Raw genomic sequence first — 14997 nt, forward strand, 5'->3', positions numbered from 1 at the left:
CGACTGGACCTAATGGTCAGGGGTCCCTTTACCTTTAAAAACATTTTTGTTTACGCAAGCCTATCGAGGCATGTAAAATGTTGACATTAAACTGAGTTTTTAGTACTGATAATTTCATTGTTTCATCTTTCTGCTTTGAGTTGTTGGGTTGTTTTTTTACCATCAAGCAGTTTATAAATTTTATCAAATAAATAAATAAAATGAACAGAAATCAATCAATAATAATTTCTTTACCAGTTTTCTTAAGCAGGTTTACTCAGGAGTTAAGTCTCATTGCATATCAATGGGAAGTTATCAAGTCAGCAGAGCCTTGCAGCTCTGTCCCAACCCAGTTTACTCAGAAGTAAGTTCCATACCGAGGTTAAACATTAGAGTGCTTAAGAGTGTAGCTCGACTGCACAATCCTTCCTTCAGAAATAACAGCACAATCCTAACCAAGGCTGTATAAGCACTATACACTTAAAAGCAAATGGCTTTCCTCAAGGACTCCTGGGAACTGTAGTTTGCCCCTCACAGAGTACAACTCCCACAACACTTAAAACTCCCAGAGTTATATCCTACTTTTCCTCTAAAGGAGCTCAAAGTGAGCACACACAGTTCCTCACAGTCTTAATTTCATTCTCACAACAACCCTGTGAGGTAGGCTAGACGGTGACCGGCCCTGGGTCACCCGTGAGCTTCATGATTGAGTGGGGATTCAAACTCTGGCCTCCCAGTCTGACACTCTAACCACTAAGCCACACTTCTGCTCTAGTGCAACCCCAGAGGCCCCGTCTTCCTCCTCCTCTATTGAAGTGAAGCCAAGGAGGGCGAGATGGGGGACTTATTTTTATCCACTGCATTTTGTCCCACCATTTTCCTCCAAGGAGCTGTAGGTGGTTCTCCCCCTCCTCATTTTAATCCCGCACAACAACCCTGTGAGGTAGGTTAGGTTGAGAGAGGCAGTGAACTGCCCCGTCCCTAAGGTCATTGCTGAAGGGGGATTCGAACCCGGGTTCTATCCCAACGCTCTACGTCAGGCACCACCAAACTTGGTCCTCTATTTTTTTTTTGAGACTACAATTCCCATCATCCCTGACCACTGGTCCTGTTAGCTAGGGGTGATGGGAGTTGTAGTCCCAAAAAACATCTGGAGGGCCGAGTTTGAGGGTGCCTGCTCTACGTCACGCCGGCTCCCGGCACGTTCTACGTCAGGAAATGGTTCTTCAGGCTCAGACGTCGCTCATTCTGAAAGCCTTCCGTCCTCCTCCCCCCCCCCCCCCCGCCAAAGCCGTTCGGAGCGCCTTGCTAACCCAACCCTGGGAGTCGCAACTGCCCTCCCAGCCGCCAGGGGGAGCTGGGATAACCCTTTCGCCTCTCGCACGCGCTTGCTTCCTTCCGGCCGGGAGGAGGAGACCATAGAGCGCATCCGGCACATGCGCCGTCTCTCTTCCTGACTCGGCGTCGACCTTCCGAGGCTGCTCGGCGCGGCGGGGCTGAGGGGGGCGAGGGAGCGGCGATGCCGCGGGGCTGGGCGCCGGCGGCGCTCTGGTGGCTCCTGTGGGGCTGTCGCTTGTGGGACGCGGCGCGGGGCTCCGAGGATATCGTGGTGGGCTGCGGGGGCTTCGTCAAGTCCGACGTGGAGATCAACTATTCCCTGATCGAGGTGAGCGCTGCGCCGCCGGCTTCGCCCGCTCTGTGTCTCGCATTTGAAACAGGGGGGCGGGCAGGTGAAGCAGCTCCTGAGAGGTTAAGAAGAAGAAGAAATGGATCAAGGGCCTCTTTCTCATTTTACTTACTTATTTCATTAAATTCATACACTGATTGTAAAAAACAACAACCCAAACCCCTCAAAGCGCTTTTCGGAAAGATAAAGCAGCAGCTTCAATGAAAACCTGCAACCCTAGTTTAAAGCAAACAAATGTTTAAAATTCTGAAGTGGGTTAAAATCACATCGACTTTCCAATAAGGTATGTTTTTAGAAGGCTCCGAAGAGAGTTCAGCAAAGGCCCCTTGCACAATCTCAATAGGCAGCGAGTTCCAAAGTAGATGCTCCGATCAAGTTCCTTACCTTGTACTTTTTAGTGCATGGCACTTATGTAGCTGTAGGAAACGCTCACCGCATGCATAGAGTGGATTTATTGCACCACGAACTCTTTAAACCATTCGTTGCGCAAACCTAAGTTTCCATTATGCAGTTGAGCTCCTCTTATGAAATACTGACAACCTGAAGGTGTCTTGCATTCATCCTGCACTATCCTGCTACAGAAGAAGGAAAGCCTGTTCTGTGAGCAGCGCTGAAGCACAAAGCAGGTTGTGTGCCTTTGCCAGTCCACTCGGGAGAAGTTATACAGTTGACAGCCATTTTCCTGTTCCTGGGGGGGGGGGGTTCCTGTTCCTGGGGGGGTTTCCTGTTCCTGGCCCCCCCCCCACATATTGGTGGAGTGCGTATAAGTCCCACCCCCATTGCACTCTTTTTGTGACGCGTTGCGTGATGCCTTCAGGTCACTTCAAGGTTCAGTGCAGGGTGTGATTGTGCATCTTTCAGATAGTGGCTTCTCTGGGGTGATCAGACAGGCTAGTTTTTTTTTGTTTTTTGTTTTGCAGGCCACTAACTTTTGTGGGCTTATTTGCAAGGCTGCTTTAGCCTTTCATGTAAAGTAGGGTGGGACACCTGTGACCTTCAGATGTTGCTGGACTACAGTTCTTATCGTCCCTGACCATTGGCTGTGCTGGATGAGAATTGATGGGAGTTGGCATCCAATGACATCTGGAGGACCACAGGTTCCCTACCCCTGCTTTAAACCATAGGTGCAACATACCAGAGATAAAATGGCTGTTTTGCACCTCTATGCTCCTGCTCTGCTACTGGGAACTAAGCTTTGCTTTGGCTTAGTGTTACATCCAAACCCGGGCTTGTGTTTTGTCTCCCTCTGAACAAACTGAGAGTTGTATCCAAAGTTTCTTCTTAGCTTACTGGCTGTGTTTTGTTTGGCGGAGCCGAAACATGAGCCTATGTTTGGACGTAATGCTGAGCCAAACCATGGAGTTCCTTCCTGGAGTGGAGCAGGAGGAGGAGTGGGGGGACAGACATGAAGCACTTGTTTTCTTCCTGCTCACCAGCATTCAGTGTTTTTGTTTTGAAACCATATATTTAAGCTTAACTGTGTTTTAATGTGTCGTGCAAACCAGGTCATTGTGTGTTCTGTATTTATTTATTTTTTGCAAAAAGATTTTGAGTGTATTTAATATAAAGAAAGGTCAAGTATATGAGTTTAAAATAATAAATGCTGTAGCAGAATCACCATATTCCATTGTGGATTTTTTGCTTTTAATTTATAGATTAAATTGTACACCAAGCATGGAACCTTGAAATACCAAACAGACTGTGCTCCAAATAATGGTTACTTCATGATTCCTCTGTACGATAAGGTAAGCAACCATATGGTACCTGAACTGTGACAGCCAGGGGTCGCTAACCTTTTTGTACCAGTGGCTAAATTTGCAAACTGGAGAAACTGGGAACACCATCACCCCATTCCACACTGCTGTCAACCACACACTGCTGCTGTCTGTTCGACAGGCTACTGTGGCAAGCTTTCAAGACTAATTTTAGCGCTGGGTGAGGGAGGGGCTACATGTTCCAGGCTAGTGACCCCGGCATAGGTCTTTCTTAGTTTTGAGTTTATTTTTCTGCCCTGCGTGTACAGCTAATTGTGCAGAAGTTAAATGTATGTAAGTTGAGGGCTTACTGTACTGTGTACAGTTCGGGTAACTTCACCCGGAAAGGGATATTGCAGAATTGGAAAAGTTTTCAGAAAGGGAGACCACAATTATCAAGGGGATGGAGTAATGCCGCTAAGAGGAAAGGTTGGAGCTTTTGGGACTTTTAAGTTTAGAAAAAAGGTGAGTAAGAGATGACACAATAAGAGATTATAAAATTATTCATGGCACGGAGAAAATGGATAGAGAAAAGGTTCTGCCTCTCTCATAACATTCAGAACTTGTGGACATCTAAGGAAGTTGAACGTTAAAAGTTTCAGGACAGATAAAAGAAAGTAGTCCACCTAGTGCATAGGATTTATTGGATACTCCTTAAGATAGAAGATAGTCAACTGCTGGGTTTTCTTTAGAAAGTTGTTGCATTTTTAATTGTAATTGCAAAAAATGTTCACGATTTCTTTTGTAGGGGGATTTTGTCCTTAAAATTGAACCTCCCCTAGGGTGGAGTTTTGGTATGTATTTACCTGTTTGTTTGTTTTTTGATGGGGTGGGATATGAATTGTTCCAAATGTTGGTTTTAGATCATTTTGGTGTGTATGTTTGGCTCTGCTCACTTTTGGCATGCTGTCTGAAAAAAGGGTTTGCTGACCCAATGTACAGAACTGCGCTGTAACGCTGCAGTCATGCATTGTCGTCTGGGAATAAGTTCTGGGAATAACTCACTGAAAAGGGCAGTATAGGATTGCACTGGACTGAAACTGAGGTTTTCAAAAGTTCATTTCTAGTGGCATTTGCTTCTATAGCTGGCGTGGGGAACCTTTGGCCCTTCAGTTGTGGCTGAACTACAGCTCCCCACTATCCCTGGTCCTTGACTGGGCTTGCTGGGACTGAAGAGAGTTATAGTTTTGCAACCGGAGCACCAAGGATTCCTCACACCTGTTCTGAGGTGATAAAAAGTCAAAAGCTATAGAGATAAGAAGAGGGCTCTGTGTAGAATATGCTGGGCCTTGCATGGTGAAAAATGTGCTGTGACCCTGTCCCTTTGGGGGGAAATGCTGCCTTGATTTTATTATCTGTTTACTGAAAGTCTTTCTAAGCTACTTAATTTTACAAACAAACAAAACCAAAACCCTAGCTGTATAAAGAAATCCTTAAAAATCCACAGTATCATAACAACAGTAAAACAGCACTAAGTACACAGAAGCAGGTAAAAACAGGAATTCAGTTTTGAATCCGTCCCCCTGCAAGTATAATGAAAACAACCAATAAAACAGGTAAACCAAACAACTCTTTGGATCACAGCATTTAAAAAAACGATGCTAAACCTGTTTGTCTGATATTGTCTCCCCTTTCCCATTACTAAGACTAGGAATCACTTGCAACTTACAAATCTGTTGACCAAAAGTGTTCAAAATAATCCACATAAGGCCCTCCAAACCTGACCGTAGGTCTGTGGGGGTCTTTGATCTGATGAACTGATGTTAACAAACGCAGTAAAACTGTTCCAAATGTCATCAAATGGGCCTGTTTCTTTCTTCTAGCAACATGGTGGAGGAATTCAGAAATAGCAAGGTCCAATCTCATGGGTCAAGGAAAACCTTGGCAAAATGATAGCATCTTCACTTGATGTCCGAAGCAACCAAGGCCACACCCGCCTCATGTTTAACCACTATGCATCCAGCCCATACATTTAACTACCCTTATACCATTTTTAGCAGTCGTGGCTTCCCCCCGAGAATCTTGGGAACTATTGTTTAAGGGTGCGGAGGTTTGTTATGAGGTCCCTGTTTTTACCGAACTGCATTGGTTGGTTTAACAACCAATCCCTCTTCTCTGCAAGGGAAATACTGTTCTCCTAACAACTCTTGCACCCTTAACAGACTACACTTCCCAGGATTCTTTGCTGAAAGCTGCAGCTGTTAAAGTAGCATCATAGTGCTTTAAAATGTTTGGGGCAGATATGGTTTAAGGAATGATGCTTCATGTATAGCAGACGCAGAAGACATTGACATAATTTTTCCTCCGTTTAATACTTTTCCTTTTATTCCCTCTCCACCAGAGCCCACAAGCGTGGACATCCACGTGGACGGCATCAATGACATTTGCACTAAAGGAGGAGACATCAACTTTGTGTTTACAGGCTTCTCCATAAATGGGAAGGTAAAAGGCCCTTGCTGTTGGACCGTTGCTGCCTCCTTTTGGAGGAGGTGATGGGGAAGCAGGTCCTCTGTGCTTTCTTCCCTGCAAGCTGAAGAGCTGCTCTGTCCCCTTCTTTCCAGGTTCTCAGCAAAGGTCAGACACTGGGTCCTGCCGGGGTTCTTGTTGCACTGCGGAATCCGGGTTCGGAGGCAAGCATACAAGCCACGACCACTCAGCCGGGCGGAAAGTGAGTTTGACTTGTTGCCGCAGGGCTGTATCTTGTGCTGTAGCTTCAGTGGTGCAGCAGATTTCTGGGTGTTCAGCGGATTTTCCACTTCCTCTCCAGCCCACTCTGCCATGCCCACCCTCAAAATAAACTCTGGAGAGTTGAGGGGCTCCCTGGAGCAGCTTTGGGGAGCACACAGGTGGGAGGAGAGGAAATGGCAGCCCCATTGTGCCAGTGGGACTGCATATGTGGAGCATTAGTTTACAAAGCATAGGTTATCTACATACAGCACTTAGGACTCATTATAAAAGCGATTTACGAGCATAAAAACCCAACTGCGCATGTGTTAAAATACAGAAATCCATAAATAGCATGCGCAATAAAACAACCCCGTTAAAAACAGCACCGTAACTAAAAGAGAAGAATCTGGCTGAGAGAGCAAGGTAAATAGAGTGTGTTGCTTATATACCGGGGTGGTTTTTGGACTGTTAAAAATATAGGGCCTGAGCGACTGCCTGAAAGTTTTTGCTTCTGATTCCTCTCTTACAGTCTGGCAGGGATTGTTTGAAAAAGAAGGGCAGGGGACCATAGCTCAGTGGTGAAGCATATGGTGGGTGGAGTACAAATAACATCATCGTACGGCACACACTGTTAGCCAGAGCTATTCTGTTTGTGAACCAATTTTCCTTTTCTACAGGTATGCCTTTTTCAAAGTCCTTCCTGGGGAATACGAAATCTTTGCTTCCCATCCAACCTGGATGCTGAAAGAGGTGAGTGCTGCTGTAAATTGAAACATCAAGCTTGCACACAAATCTACCCCATATGCTGGTGAAGTGACTTTAAGGCGCTGACTTTCTCAGAACATGAAGGATCTTTTAATGGTCAAAATGGTTTTATACTTACAGAAATTACCAAAAAAGGCCTCCAAAACCGTATGCTAACTGTTTTTGTGGAATTATGAGACCAACCGTTTACATTTTTCTATATTTCAGGCCAGCACAACTGTAAGAGTGACCAATTCCAATGCTTATGCCTCTGGCCCTCTCGTTGTCGCTGGTTACAACGTTTCAGGATCCGTCCGGAGTGATGGGGAGCCCATGAAAGGGGTCATGTTCCTCCTTTTCTCGTCGTCGGTAACCAAGGAGGTCAGTTGTACATCATGCAAAAGAGAGGGTTGTAGCCAACTATCCCCCCCCCGAGTGACCTATTGAAACTAATGAACCCAAGTTAGTCATTCCCATTAATTTCAATGGGTTTACCTTGAGTAGGAGTAACATTGGATACAACTCAGAATGTTTTTGACATCTGTGGAGATGTGATATCGGTCCTGTTTTTTTACCCCCTCGTTCTGTTTTTGACAAACGTGCCTAACTGCAGTTAAATGAGCCTGGTCTTCACAGAATGAGATGGTGGTAGAGTCAGGCTGTGGAAGAAAGGGACTGTGTCGCTTAAATCATTTTATTCATAAAAAGTATTTATATACAGTGGTACCTCGGGTTACATACCCTTCAGGTTACAGACGCTTCAGGTTACAGACTCCGCTAACTCAGAAATATTACCTCGGGTTAAGAACTTTGCTTCAGGATGAGAACAGAAATTGTGCAGCGGCGGCACAGCGGCAGCGGGAGGCCCCATTAGCTAAAGTGGTGCTTCAGGTTAAGAACAGTTTCTGGTTAAGAACAGACCTCCAGAAGGAATTAAGTTCTTAACCCAAGGTACCACTGTATCTCCATTAAAACGAAAAAAACCCAAAACATTTCCATACAATAAAATCCCTATTTATAAAGTTAAAATCAGAAATCAGCTACCCTTATTGGAAAGAGGTATTCTTACTTGCCTGCATAAATCTTACCGAATTGAAGTTTTCAATAGGCATTTAAAAGCTGAAACAGTTGGTGCCTTCAGAGTACAGACGGAGGACCGCATTTCTAAAGTTTTACCAACCATCAGGGATGATAGGAGAAGTATGCCAACAACTTCTAGGGATCCAAGCTTGAACACTGCTCCGATCCGTCTGGTTTGTGGGGAACGGCCAATGCTCCAAAGTAATTAGATGATGGGCAGTGAGAGTTTCTCTTGTGTCTTGGGAGGGGGAGGGAGCGATTCTGTACCTGAGTTCCATGTGCACAGTCCTGGTTTTTGCATATGAAGCATCTGTTTTGTCTGCTGCTCAGTGAGCCAAATTCCCTTTTTGTTTACGTGAAGAGGGAAGACCATCATTTGAGTGTCTCTCCAGATGAATGGGGAAGCTTTGGCAGCCATGGAGCTCCATTTATGCATTGGGAAATTCTGTGCTCTCGGTATAAAGGATTGTCTGCCTTCTTTTGTACAGGACATCATGGGCTGCAGCACCTCTCCAGTTGAGGGCTTTCCTGCCAGGGACGATTCTCTCGCCTATCTGTGCAATGTCATCTCCAAAGAGGACGGCTCGTTTACTTTTCTGTCTTTGCCGAGTGGGAAATACACTGTGGTGAGTAATGAGTAACTTCCCCTGCCTTTCTGAACAAGGATTTCCTCAAAAGTGAAGGCTGCAAGCAGGGGTCATCAGCCTTCTTGGGGCCCATGGGTGCAGTTGGAGGTCATAGAAACTGGTGTGTGTGTGTGTGTGTGTGTGTGTGTGTGTGTGTGTTGACAACAACACTTGCACTCTGCAGCCACACACCCTCATCTCCCCACTGCAAACATCAAGTAGGCTTGAAAAAAAACAAAAAAATTTTTTCAAACATATTTTGTGTGTGTGTGAGAGAGCAACAGCTCAAGATGTACATGGTGCTCCCCCTTAAGCTAAAGGTAAAGGGACCCCTCACCATTAGGTCCAGTCATGACCGACTCTGGGGTTGCAGTGCTCATCTCGCTTTATTGGCCGAGGGAGCCGACGTACAGCTTCCGGGTCTTGTGGCCAGCATGACTCTGGCGAACCAGAGCAGCACACGGAAACGCCGTTTACCTTCCCGCCAGAGCGGTACCTATTTATCTACTTGTACTTTGACGTGCTTTTCAACTGCTAGGTTGGCAGGAGCGCTCACCCCGTTGCGGGGATTCGAACCGCCGACCTTCTGATCGGCAAGTCCTAGGCTCTGTGGTTTAACCCACAGCGCCACCCACATCCCTCTCCCCCTTCAGGTAGATACACATTATTACATTGGGCTGTATCCAACTAAGTATTACTCAGAGTATACTCATTGAAATGAATGGCCGTTAATTTCTTTACTCTGGTTATGGCTAACGTTAGATGCAGCCGATTGCCTGGAGGGCTCCTAGATTCAACAGTCGCCATTGCTGGAGAAACACCTCCCACTGCGATGGATTGGATTTTGTCTGGATTTATTTTTTGGAGAAACACGTTGCTTAACCTGGGGCTCTGCATTCTTCTCAGGTCCCCTTTTACCGAGGCGAGAGAATTATGTTTGATGTTGCTCCATCTAGATTGGACTTTACGGTGGAACATGACAGTTTGAAAATTGAGGTGAGCTCTTCTCGAATTACCCTTTTTGCACTTTGGATGAATTTAGGTAAAGCATATGGTACGGATGCATGTATCTTAACCTTAATCCAGCAATTCAGAACTATTTCAAATGGGGTAGGAGGGAGGAAAAGCAGTTCCAGTATGATGCATTCTAATTCCATCCTTTTCCACCCGTGGTAAAACTACTCATTGGCATTTAAATTCTGGACGGTGCTTTGCCAAGAAATGACCAAAATACTCAAACATCCCATTCCAACTTCCCTGCAGCTTTTTTTTTTAAAAAAAACTGAATCTATGGGATGTTCAATTGAAAAGTTTCAGCTCTCAGAAACACTCGATGAGGATGCTGGCGGTTGCCAGAACCTCAGTTGCCCACCAGTGGAGAACCTTGTAGGATTTGCGACTTTTGCTTTGGTATACAGTTTAGCATTAGCTGAAAAAATAACTTCTAAATCACGTGTTGCCAAAGGCTTGGAGGACCCTGAAAGATGCTTTGCTGTTTGGTGGGATTTTATCTTATGTACGAAAAAATGGACACACGGGACTCCCTCTCCGTAGCATAATGTATAATTTTTGTTTTCCTAATGGTCTTAAGTATTTACAAACCTAATGCTAAATCCTTCTCAGATATACAGTGTGCCTTTTTTGTACTTCTGTTATTTTTATTGTATTGATTTAATTTACCTCAAAAAAAATCACACACACACACACACACACACACACACACAATATTGTCCAGTGGTACCTTAGAGACCAACTAAGTTTGTTCTTGGTATGAGCTTTCGTGTGCACCAAGAACAAACTTAGTTGGTCTCTAAGGTGCCAGTGGACAATTATTTAAATATATTTCTACTGCGTCAGACCAACATGGCTACCTACCTGAATCTAATAAAAATAATTTTTTTATTATTCAGCCGTTGATCTCTCCTACTTCCTCCTTTTCAGCCCATTTTCCATGTCATGGGCTTCTCAGTCACAGGGAGGGTTTTGAACAGCCCAGAAGGGGAAGGCGTTTCAGATGCTACTGTGACCCTGAATAACCAGATTAAAGGTATGTGCTTCTTGTTTTGCTCTGGCGTCCTACCTATTTGATGCTTTTGGCCGAGCTGAATTCAAACACAACCTGTCCATTTTTAATCTGTCCACAGTTACTACCAAGTCTGACGGCTCTTTCCGACTTGAAAACATAACCACCGGAACGTATACCATTCAAGCCCAGAAAGAGCACCTCTTCTTCGAGACCATTACGGTGAAAATTGCCCCCAACACTCCCCAGCTGGCCGACATCATCACAACAGAGTGAGTGTCTGAGTAGGAAGCCGAGCAAGACAGCAAGGAGGGGCTTGGGGTTTTTCAGAGCAGAGCTAAGAGGCCTTGGCATCGGAGCACAGGACGCTACCATACACCAGGGAGGGGCTGTAACTCAGTGGTAGAGCATCTGCCTCACATACAGAAGGTCCCCAGTTCCAGCCCCAACATCTCCAGGTAGCCTTAGGGAAGATCTTCTGACCTCCTGTAGAGTTGCTACCAGTCAGAGTAGACAATGCTGAGCAAGATGGACCAATGGTGTGGCTGACACAGTCAAAATAAATAAAAAAAATTGTCCAGTAGCACCTTAGAGACTCCTTAGAGACCTTAGAGTTTTTGAGTGTGGTGTAGTGGTTAAGAGTGGTAGACTTGTAATCTGGTGACCCAGGTTCGCGTCTCCGCTCCTCCACATGCAGCTGCTGGGTGACCTTGGGCCAGTCACACTTCTTTGAAGTCTCTCAGCCCCACTCACCTCACAGAGTGTTTCTTGTGGGGGAGGACGGGAAAGGAGAATGTTAACCGCTTTGAGACTCCTTCGGGTAGTGATAAAGCATGATTTTAATCCAAATCCAATGACATTGTCCCACCTTTCTTCCAAGCCACTCATGGTGGCCTACAGAGACCTCCCCGTTTTATCCTCACAGGAACCCTTTGAGGTAGGTTAGGCAGTGAATAAGTGACTGGCTAAAGGCTACCCGGTGAACTTCATAGCTTTGAACTCTGCTTTCCCAGGTCCTGATCCAATGCTCTATCCAACATGGGAGCAAGTGTGGTGTAATGGTTAGAGTGTTGGACTTGGACCTGGGAGGCCAGGGTTTGAGTCCCCAGTCAGCCATGAAGCTCCCTGGATGCCCTTGGGCCAGTCACTTCGCACTCTCGGGCCAACCTACCTCACAGGGTTGTCGTTTTGGTGAAATGGGGAAGAGGAGAACCATGTGCCTTGAGATCCTTGGAAGTTAAATGTGGTACAGTGTATAATTGTCAACAGCAGCAACAACCACAGTGTTGTTATATCAGAGTTGGGAACCCTGTTGCCTTTTAGATTTCCAGACAATTCCAATTGTTCCTGACCATTGGCAATGCCCTTCTTTCCCCAATAGGTTCAGTGTCTGTGGCCAGATATCAGTAACTCGCTTTCCTGACTCTATCAAGCAGATCAACAAATACAAGGTGACGATGTTGCCTCAAGACAAGGACAAAACCTTGATGGTTACTACGGAAACGGACACTCGCGGTGCTTTCTGCTTCAAGGCAAAATCGGGTTCTTATGTCATCCAGGTCAGAATAACTAGTACCTCTTAAGAAAAGAAATAACTCGTAAAAGCAATCAAATCTGGAAGCTTGGGAGATCCTTGGAAGGATCTCAAAGTTTCTGGTTCTCAAAGCGGTGGGAGACCTTAGGCCCAGGGATCACATGTGGCCCTCAAGCCTTCTCTATCTGGCCCTTGGAACCCTTTACTCTCCCTGCTTTGTACCCCCCGTTTTTCTCTGGCTGGAATGTGTCCTTGAACTCTGATAATGCTTCTCTCTTGCCTCTTGGAGGGCAGAGGAGTGGGTGTGGGTGTGTAGACCAGGGTTTCCCAAACTTGGGTCTCCCGCTGTCTTTGGGCTACAGTTCCCATCATCTCTGACCACTGGTCCTGCTAGCCAGGGATGATGGGAGTTGTAGTCCCAAAACAGTTGGAGACCCAAGTTTGGGAAGCCCTGAACTAGGGAAAATTGACATTCATTGCTCCAGCCACCACTGGTATGTGACCCCCAGAAGTTCGGCCTGAGGGAAGTGCGGCCTACAACTTCCATCAGCCTTTGCAAGCATACTCAGCGACCTCCTTGCATATTTCCAGTTCCTTGCTCCTTGCTGCTCAGCGAATGGGGTGCAGCTGTTGTGTTTTATTTGTGTTGCTCCATTTCACACAAGGAAGTCATTCTCAGCATCATTTTCTTTGCTGTAGGTGATCGTTCCCGAGGCAGAAGCCAGAGCTGGCCTTGCTTTGAAACCCAAGACATTTCCTGTGACGGTTGCCTCCAAACCGGTGCTGGACGTGACCTTCTCACAGTTCCTGGCCTCCATTTCGGGGAAAGTCACTTGTTTGGGTAAGATTTGCGCCAATGGGTGGAAATTGTTGACTTAGGTTGCTCATATGGTCTGATGGGAATAGCTGACACTGTGCCCTCCAGACCTTGTTGGGCGTCAACTCCCATCAGCCCCAGACAGCAAGGGGTGATGGGTGTTGCCGTCCTTCAACATCTGGAGGGCTCCACGTTGACTACTGTAGCAATATAGCCACCAAGGCTTAAGGCCTGCGGACCTGCAGGGAATCTCCCGGCACACTAAGCTATCCTTACGCCTGTCAGTCTCCTTAAAGGAAGCTTTACTTCCCTTTGGCAATCCTTCCCCCACCCCCATTGGCGTGGAATTGGGGAACATCAGGCTGAAATGCGACCCTCCAGGCCTCTCTACCCCCTTTGCCCTCCCTAGGCTATAGTTCCTCTCCACAGCCCTCACCAATGTTTCTCCACACCATTGAGAGCTGTTTCCTGGCTGGAATATACCCTTGCAGCTGCCATAATGCCTCTTGTGTACCTGGGTGGAGAAAGCTGTGCGTCTGTCGTGTCCCCTGACTTTTGCACACTTGAAATGCAGCCTACAAAATCAAGAGCTGCATCCCTGTCTCCATCTTCTTTCTGCCTGGCCCTGCCTCACCGCTGGAATGTGGCCCCCAGGAAACCTTCCACGAGGGAATGCTGCTCTTCCTCTTTTGTCTTGGCACAAAATATAAAGCGTTGAATTGGGCCCCTGTTTGCAATTGTGTGACGTACAGATATCCTCGCCTGGGAACTTGTGGGTTGTATATTTAGTGTTACTCGTACACAGAGTAGGCCTGTATATTGACATGACTACCTGGGGGCCATTGATTTCAGTGGGTCTACTCTAGAGGGGAACTTTGCTGAATGCAACCATGTGATTGGCTGCAAATTCTTGTTGAGTGACTGCTTGCTGGTAGATCCAGGTTTGTTCTCAAATGAGTGCTGTTTCTCATCAAGAGACTAACATCTGAATCAAGCCTCTCCCCCCCTCCCCATTTCTAGGAATCTCTGACACCCCCCCTCCCAAAAGTCCAAAGAGGCTGCTGAATAAACATGCCAACCTGAAACCTGCACATTCTCCTCTTTTTGTCTTCCCCCAGATGCTTGTGGCGAATTGACGGTGACACTCCAGTCTGTGAACCGGCAGGGGGAGAAGCGTAGCCTCCAACTTGCAGCAAAGTCTAACTCGGTGACTTTCTTGTTTGAAAATGTGCTTCCTGGAAAGTATAAAAGTAAGGACAATGCAGGGCTTCTAGTTTGGATGTAACCAAGTCGTCCGCTAATGCAAAGATTTCCACCTGTGTAATGGAACTTAATCTTCTTATGTGCCTTCCCTAATTACACCAAAAACCTCTGGAGCAGATTTTGGGGGGCCAGGAGAGGGCATGTGGGGAGAGGGAGTCTGGTTGCACAGGGGTGTTTATTGCCTTTTCACTGTTTCAAATGGTGCCAGAATGTGCTACTCATTCATATTTATGCTCCACTTTTCACCATCATCATTTATTTCTGTGCTCCCTTTACAGAGTTAAAACCACGCTCAAGGCAGCTTCCAACATGAAAACATTTATTTCATAACTTTAAAAATATATAACAGCAGTCGTAAGACATAAATAAAAGCATGTCAAAATGTACACAATACTAAACAACCCCCACATAAGACATAAGAACTAAAAACAAAGCTGTGAAAAAATAATATCAATGGGACAGCAGAATTAAAATTTCCCAAAATTTATTCTTGACCCCAACAAAAATCCCTAAACAATGCCCCACTTTTTGGACAAGATATGTCTCCACTGAAGTTCAGCCTTCAGTGTTTAATCAATTTTAAATGCTCGATGCCATTAAATAAATAAACAAACCACTGCCACCACGCTGTTAATCGTTTAAAAAGATGTCTTAACCGGGCAACATAATGTTATTTTTCTTAAAAAATTCATTTTTATACAATTGCTTATTAAAAAAAAAAGGAAAATACTCTATTAAAAAGAAACTTTCCCATGTTTTCTTGCAAGCTGAAGTTTTCCCTAGTTTCTGTGTCCGATGTGTACAATCCCTGCAGTGTACGTCT

General features: G+C 45.7%; 1 protein-coding gene across 1 annotated transcript in view; it reads left to right on the forward strand.

Annotated features, from left to right (window-relative positions):
* The first annotated feature begins 1392 nt into the window (after nucleotides 1-1392).
* The window catches only part of LOC310831109 (BOS complex subunit NOMO1-like), a 36335-nt gene continuing 22730 nt past the window's right edge, over nucleotides 1393-14997 (forward strand). Inside the window, exons 1-14 of the mRNA XM_083711319.1 lie at nucleotides 1393-1645; nucleotides 3322-3411; nucleotides 4169-4214; nucleotides 5762-5862; nucleotides 5982-6088; nucleotides 6765-6837; nucleotides 7060-7212; nucleotides 8400-8537; nucleotides 9444-9533; nucleotides 10479-10584; nucleotides 10682-10832; nucleotides 11942-12119; nucleotides 12794-12935; nucleotides 14030-14161. Coding sequence (XP_083567445.1) covers nucleotides 1499-1645; nucleotides 3322-3411; nucleotides 4169-4214; nucleotides 5762-5862; nucleotides 5982-6088; nucleotides 6765-6837; nucleotides 7060-7212; nucleotides 8400-8537; nucleotides 9444-9533; nucleotides 10479-10584; nucleotides 10682-10832; nucleotides 11942-12119; nucleotides 12794-12935; nucleotides 14030-14161 — 1654 coding nt within the window. The 5' untranslated portion in view covers nucleotides 1393-1498. The remainder of the gene's footprint in view (nucleotides 1646-3321; nucleotides 3412-4168; nucleotides 4215-5761; nucleotides 5863-5981; nucleotides 6089-6764; nucleotides 6838-7059; nucleotides 7213-8399; nucleotides 8538-9443; nucleotides 9534-10478; nucleotides 10585-10681; nucleotides 10833-11941; nucleotides 12120-12793; nucleotides 12936-14029; nucleotides 14162-14997) is intronic.

Source organism: Podarcis gaigeae, assembly GCF_964106915.1.
Source record: "Podarcis gaigeae genome assembly, chromosome: 14".
Taxonomy (NCBI): Eukaryota; Metazoa; Chordata; class Lepidosauria; order Squamata; family Lacertidae; genus Podarcis; species Podarcis gaigeae.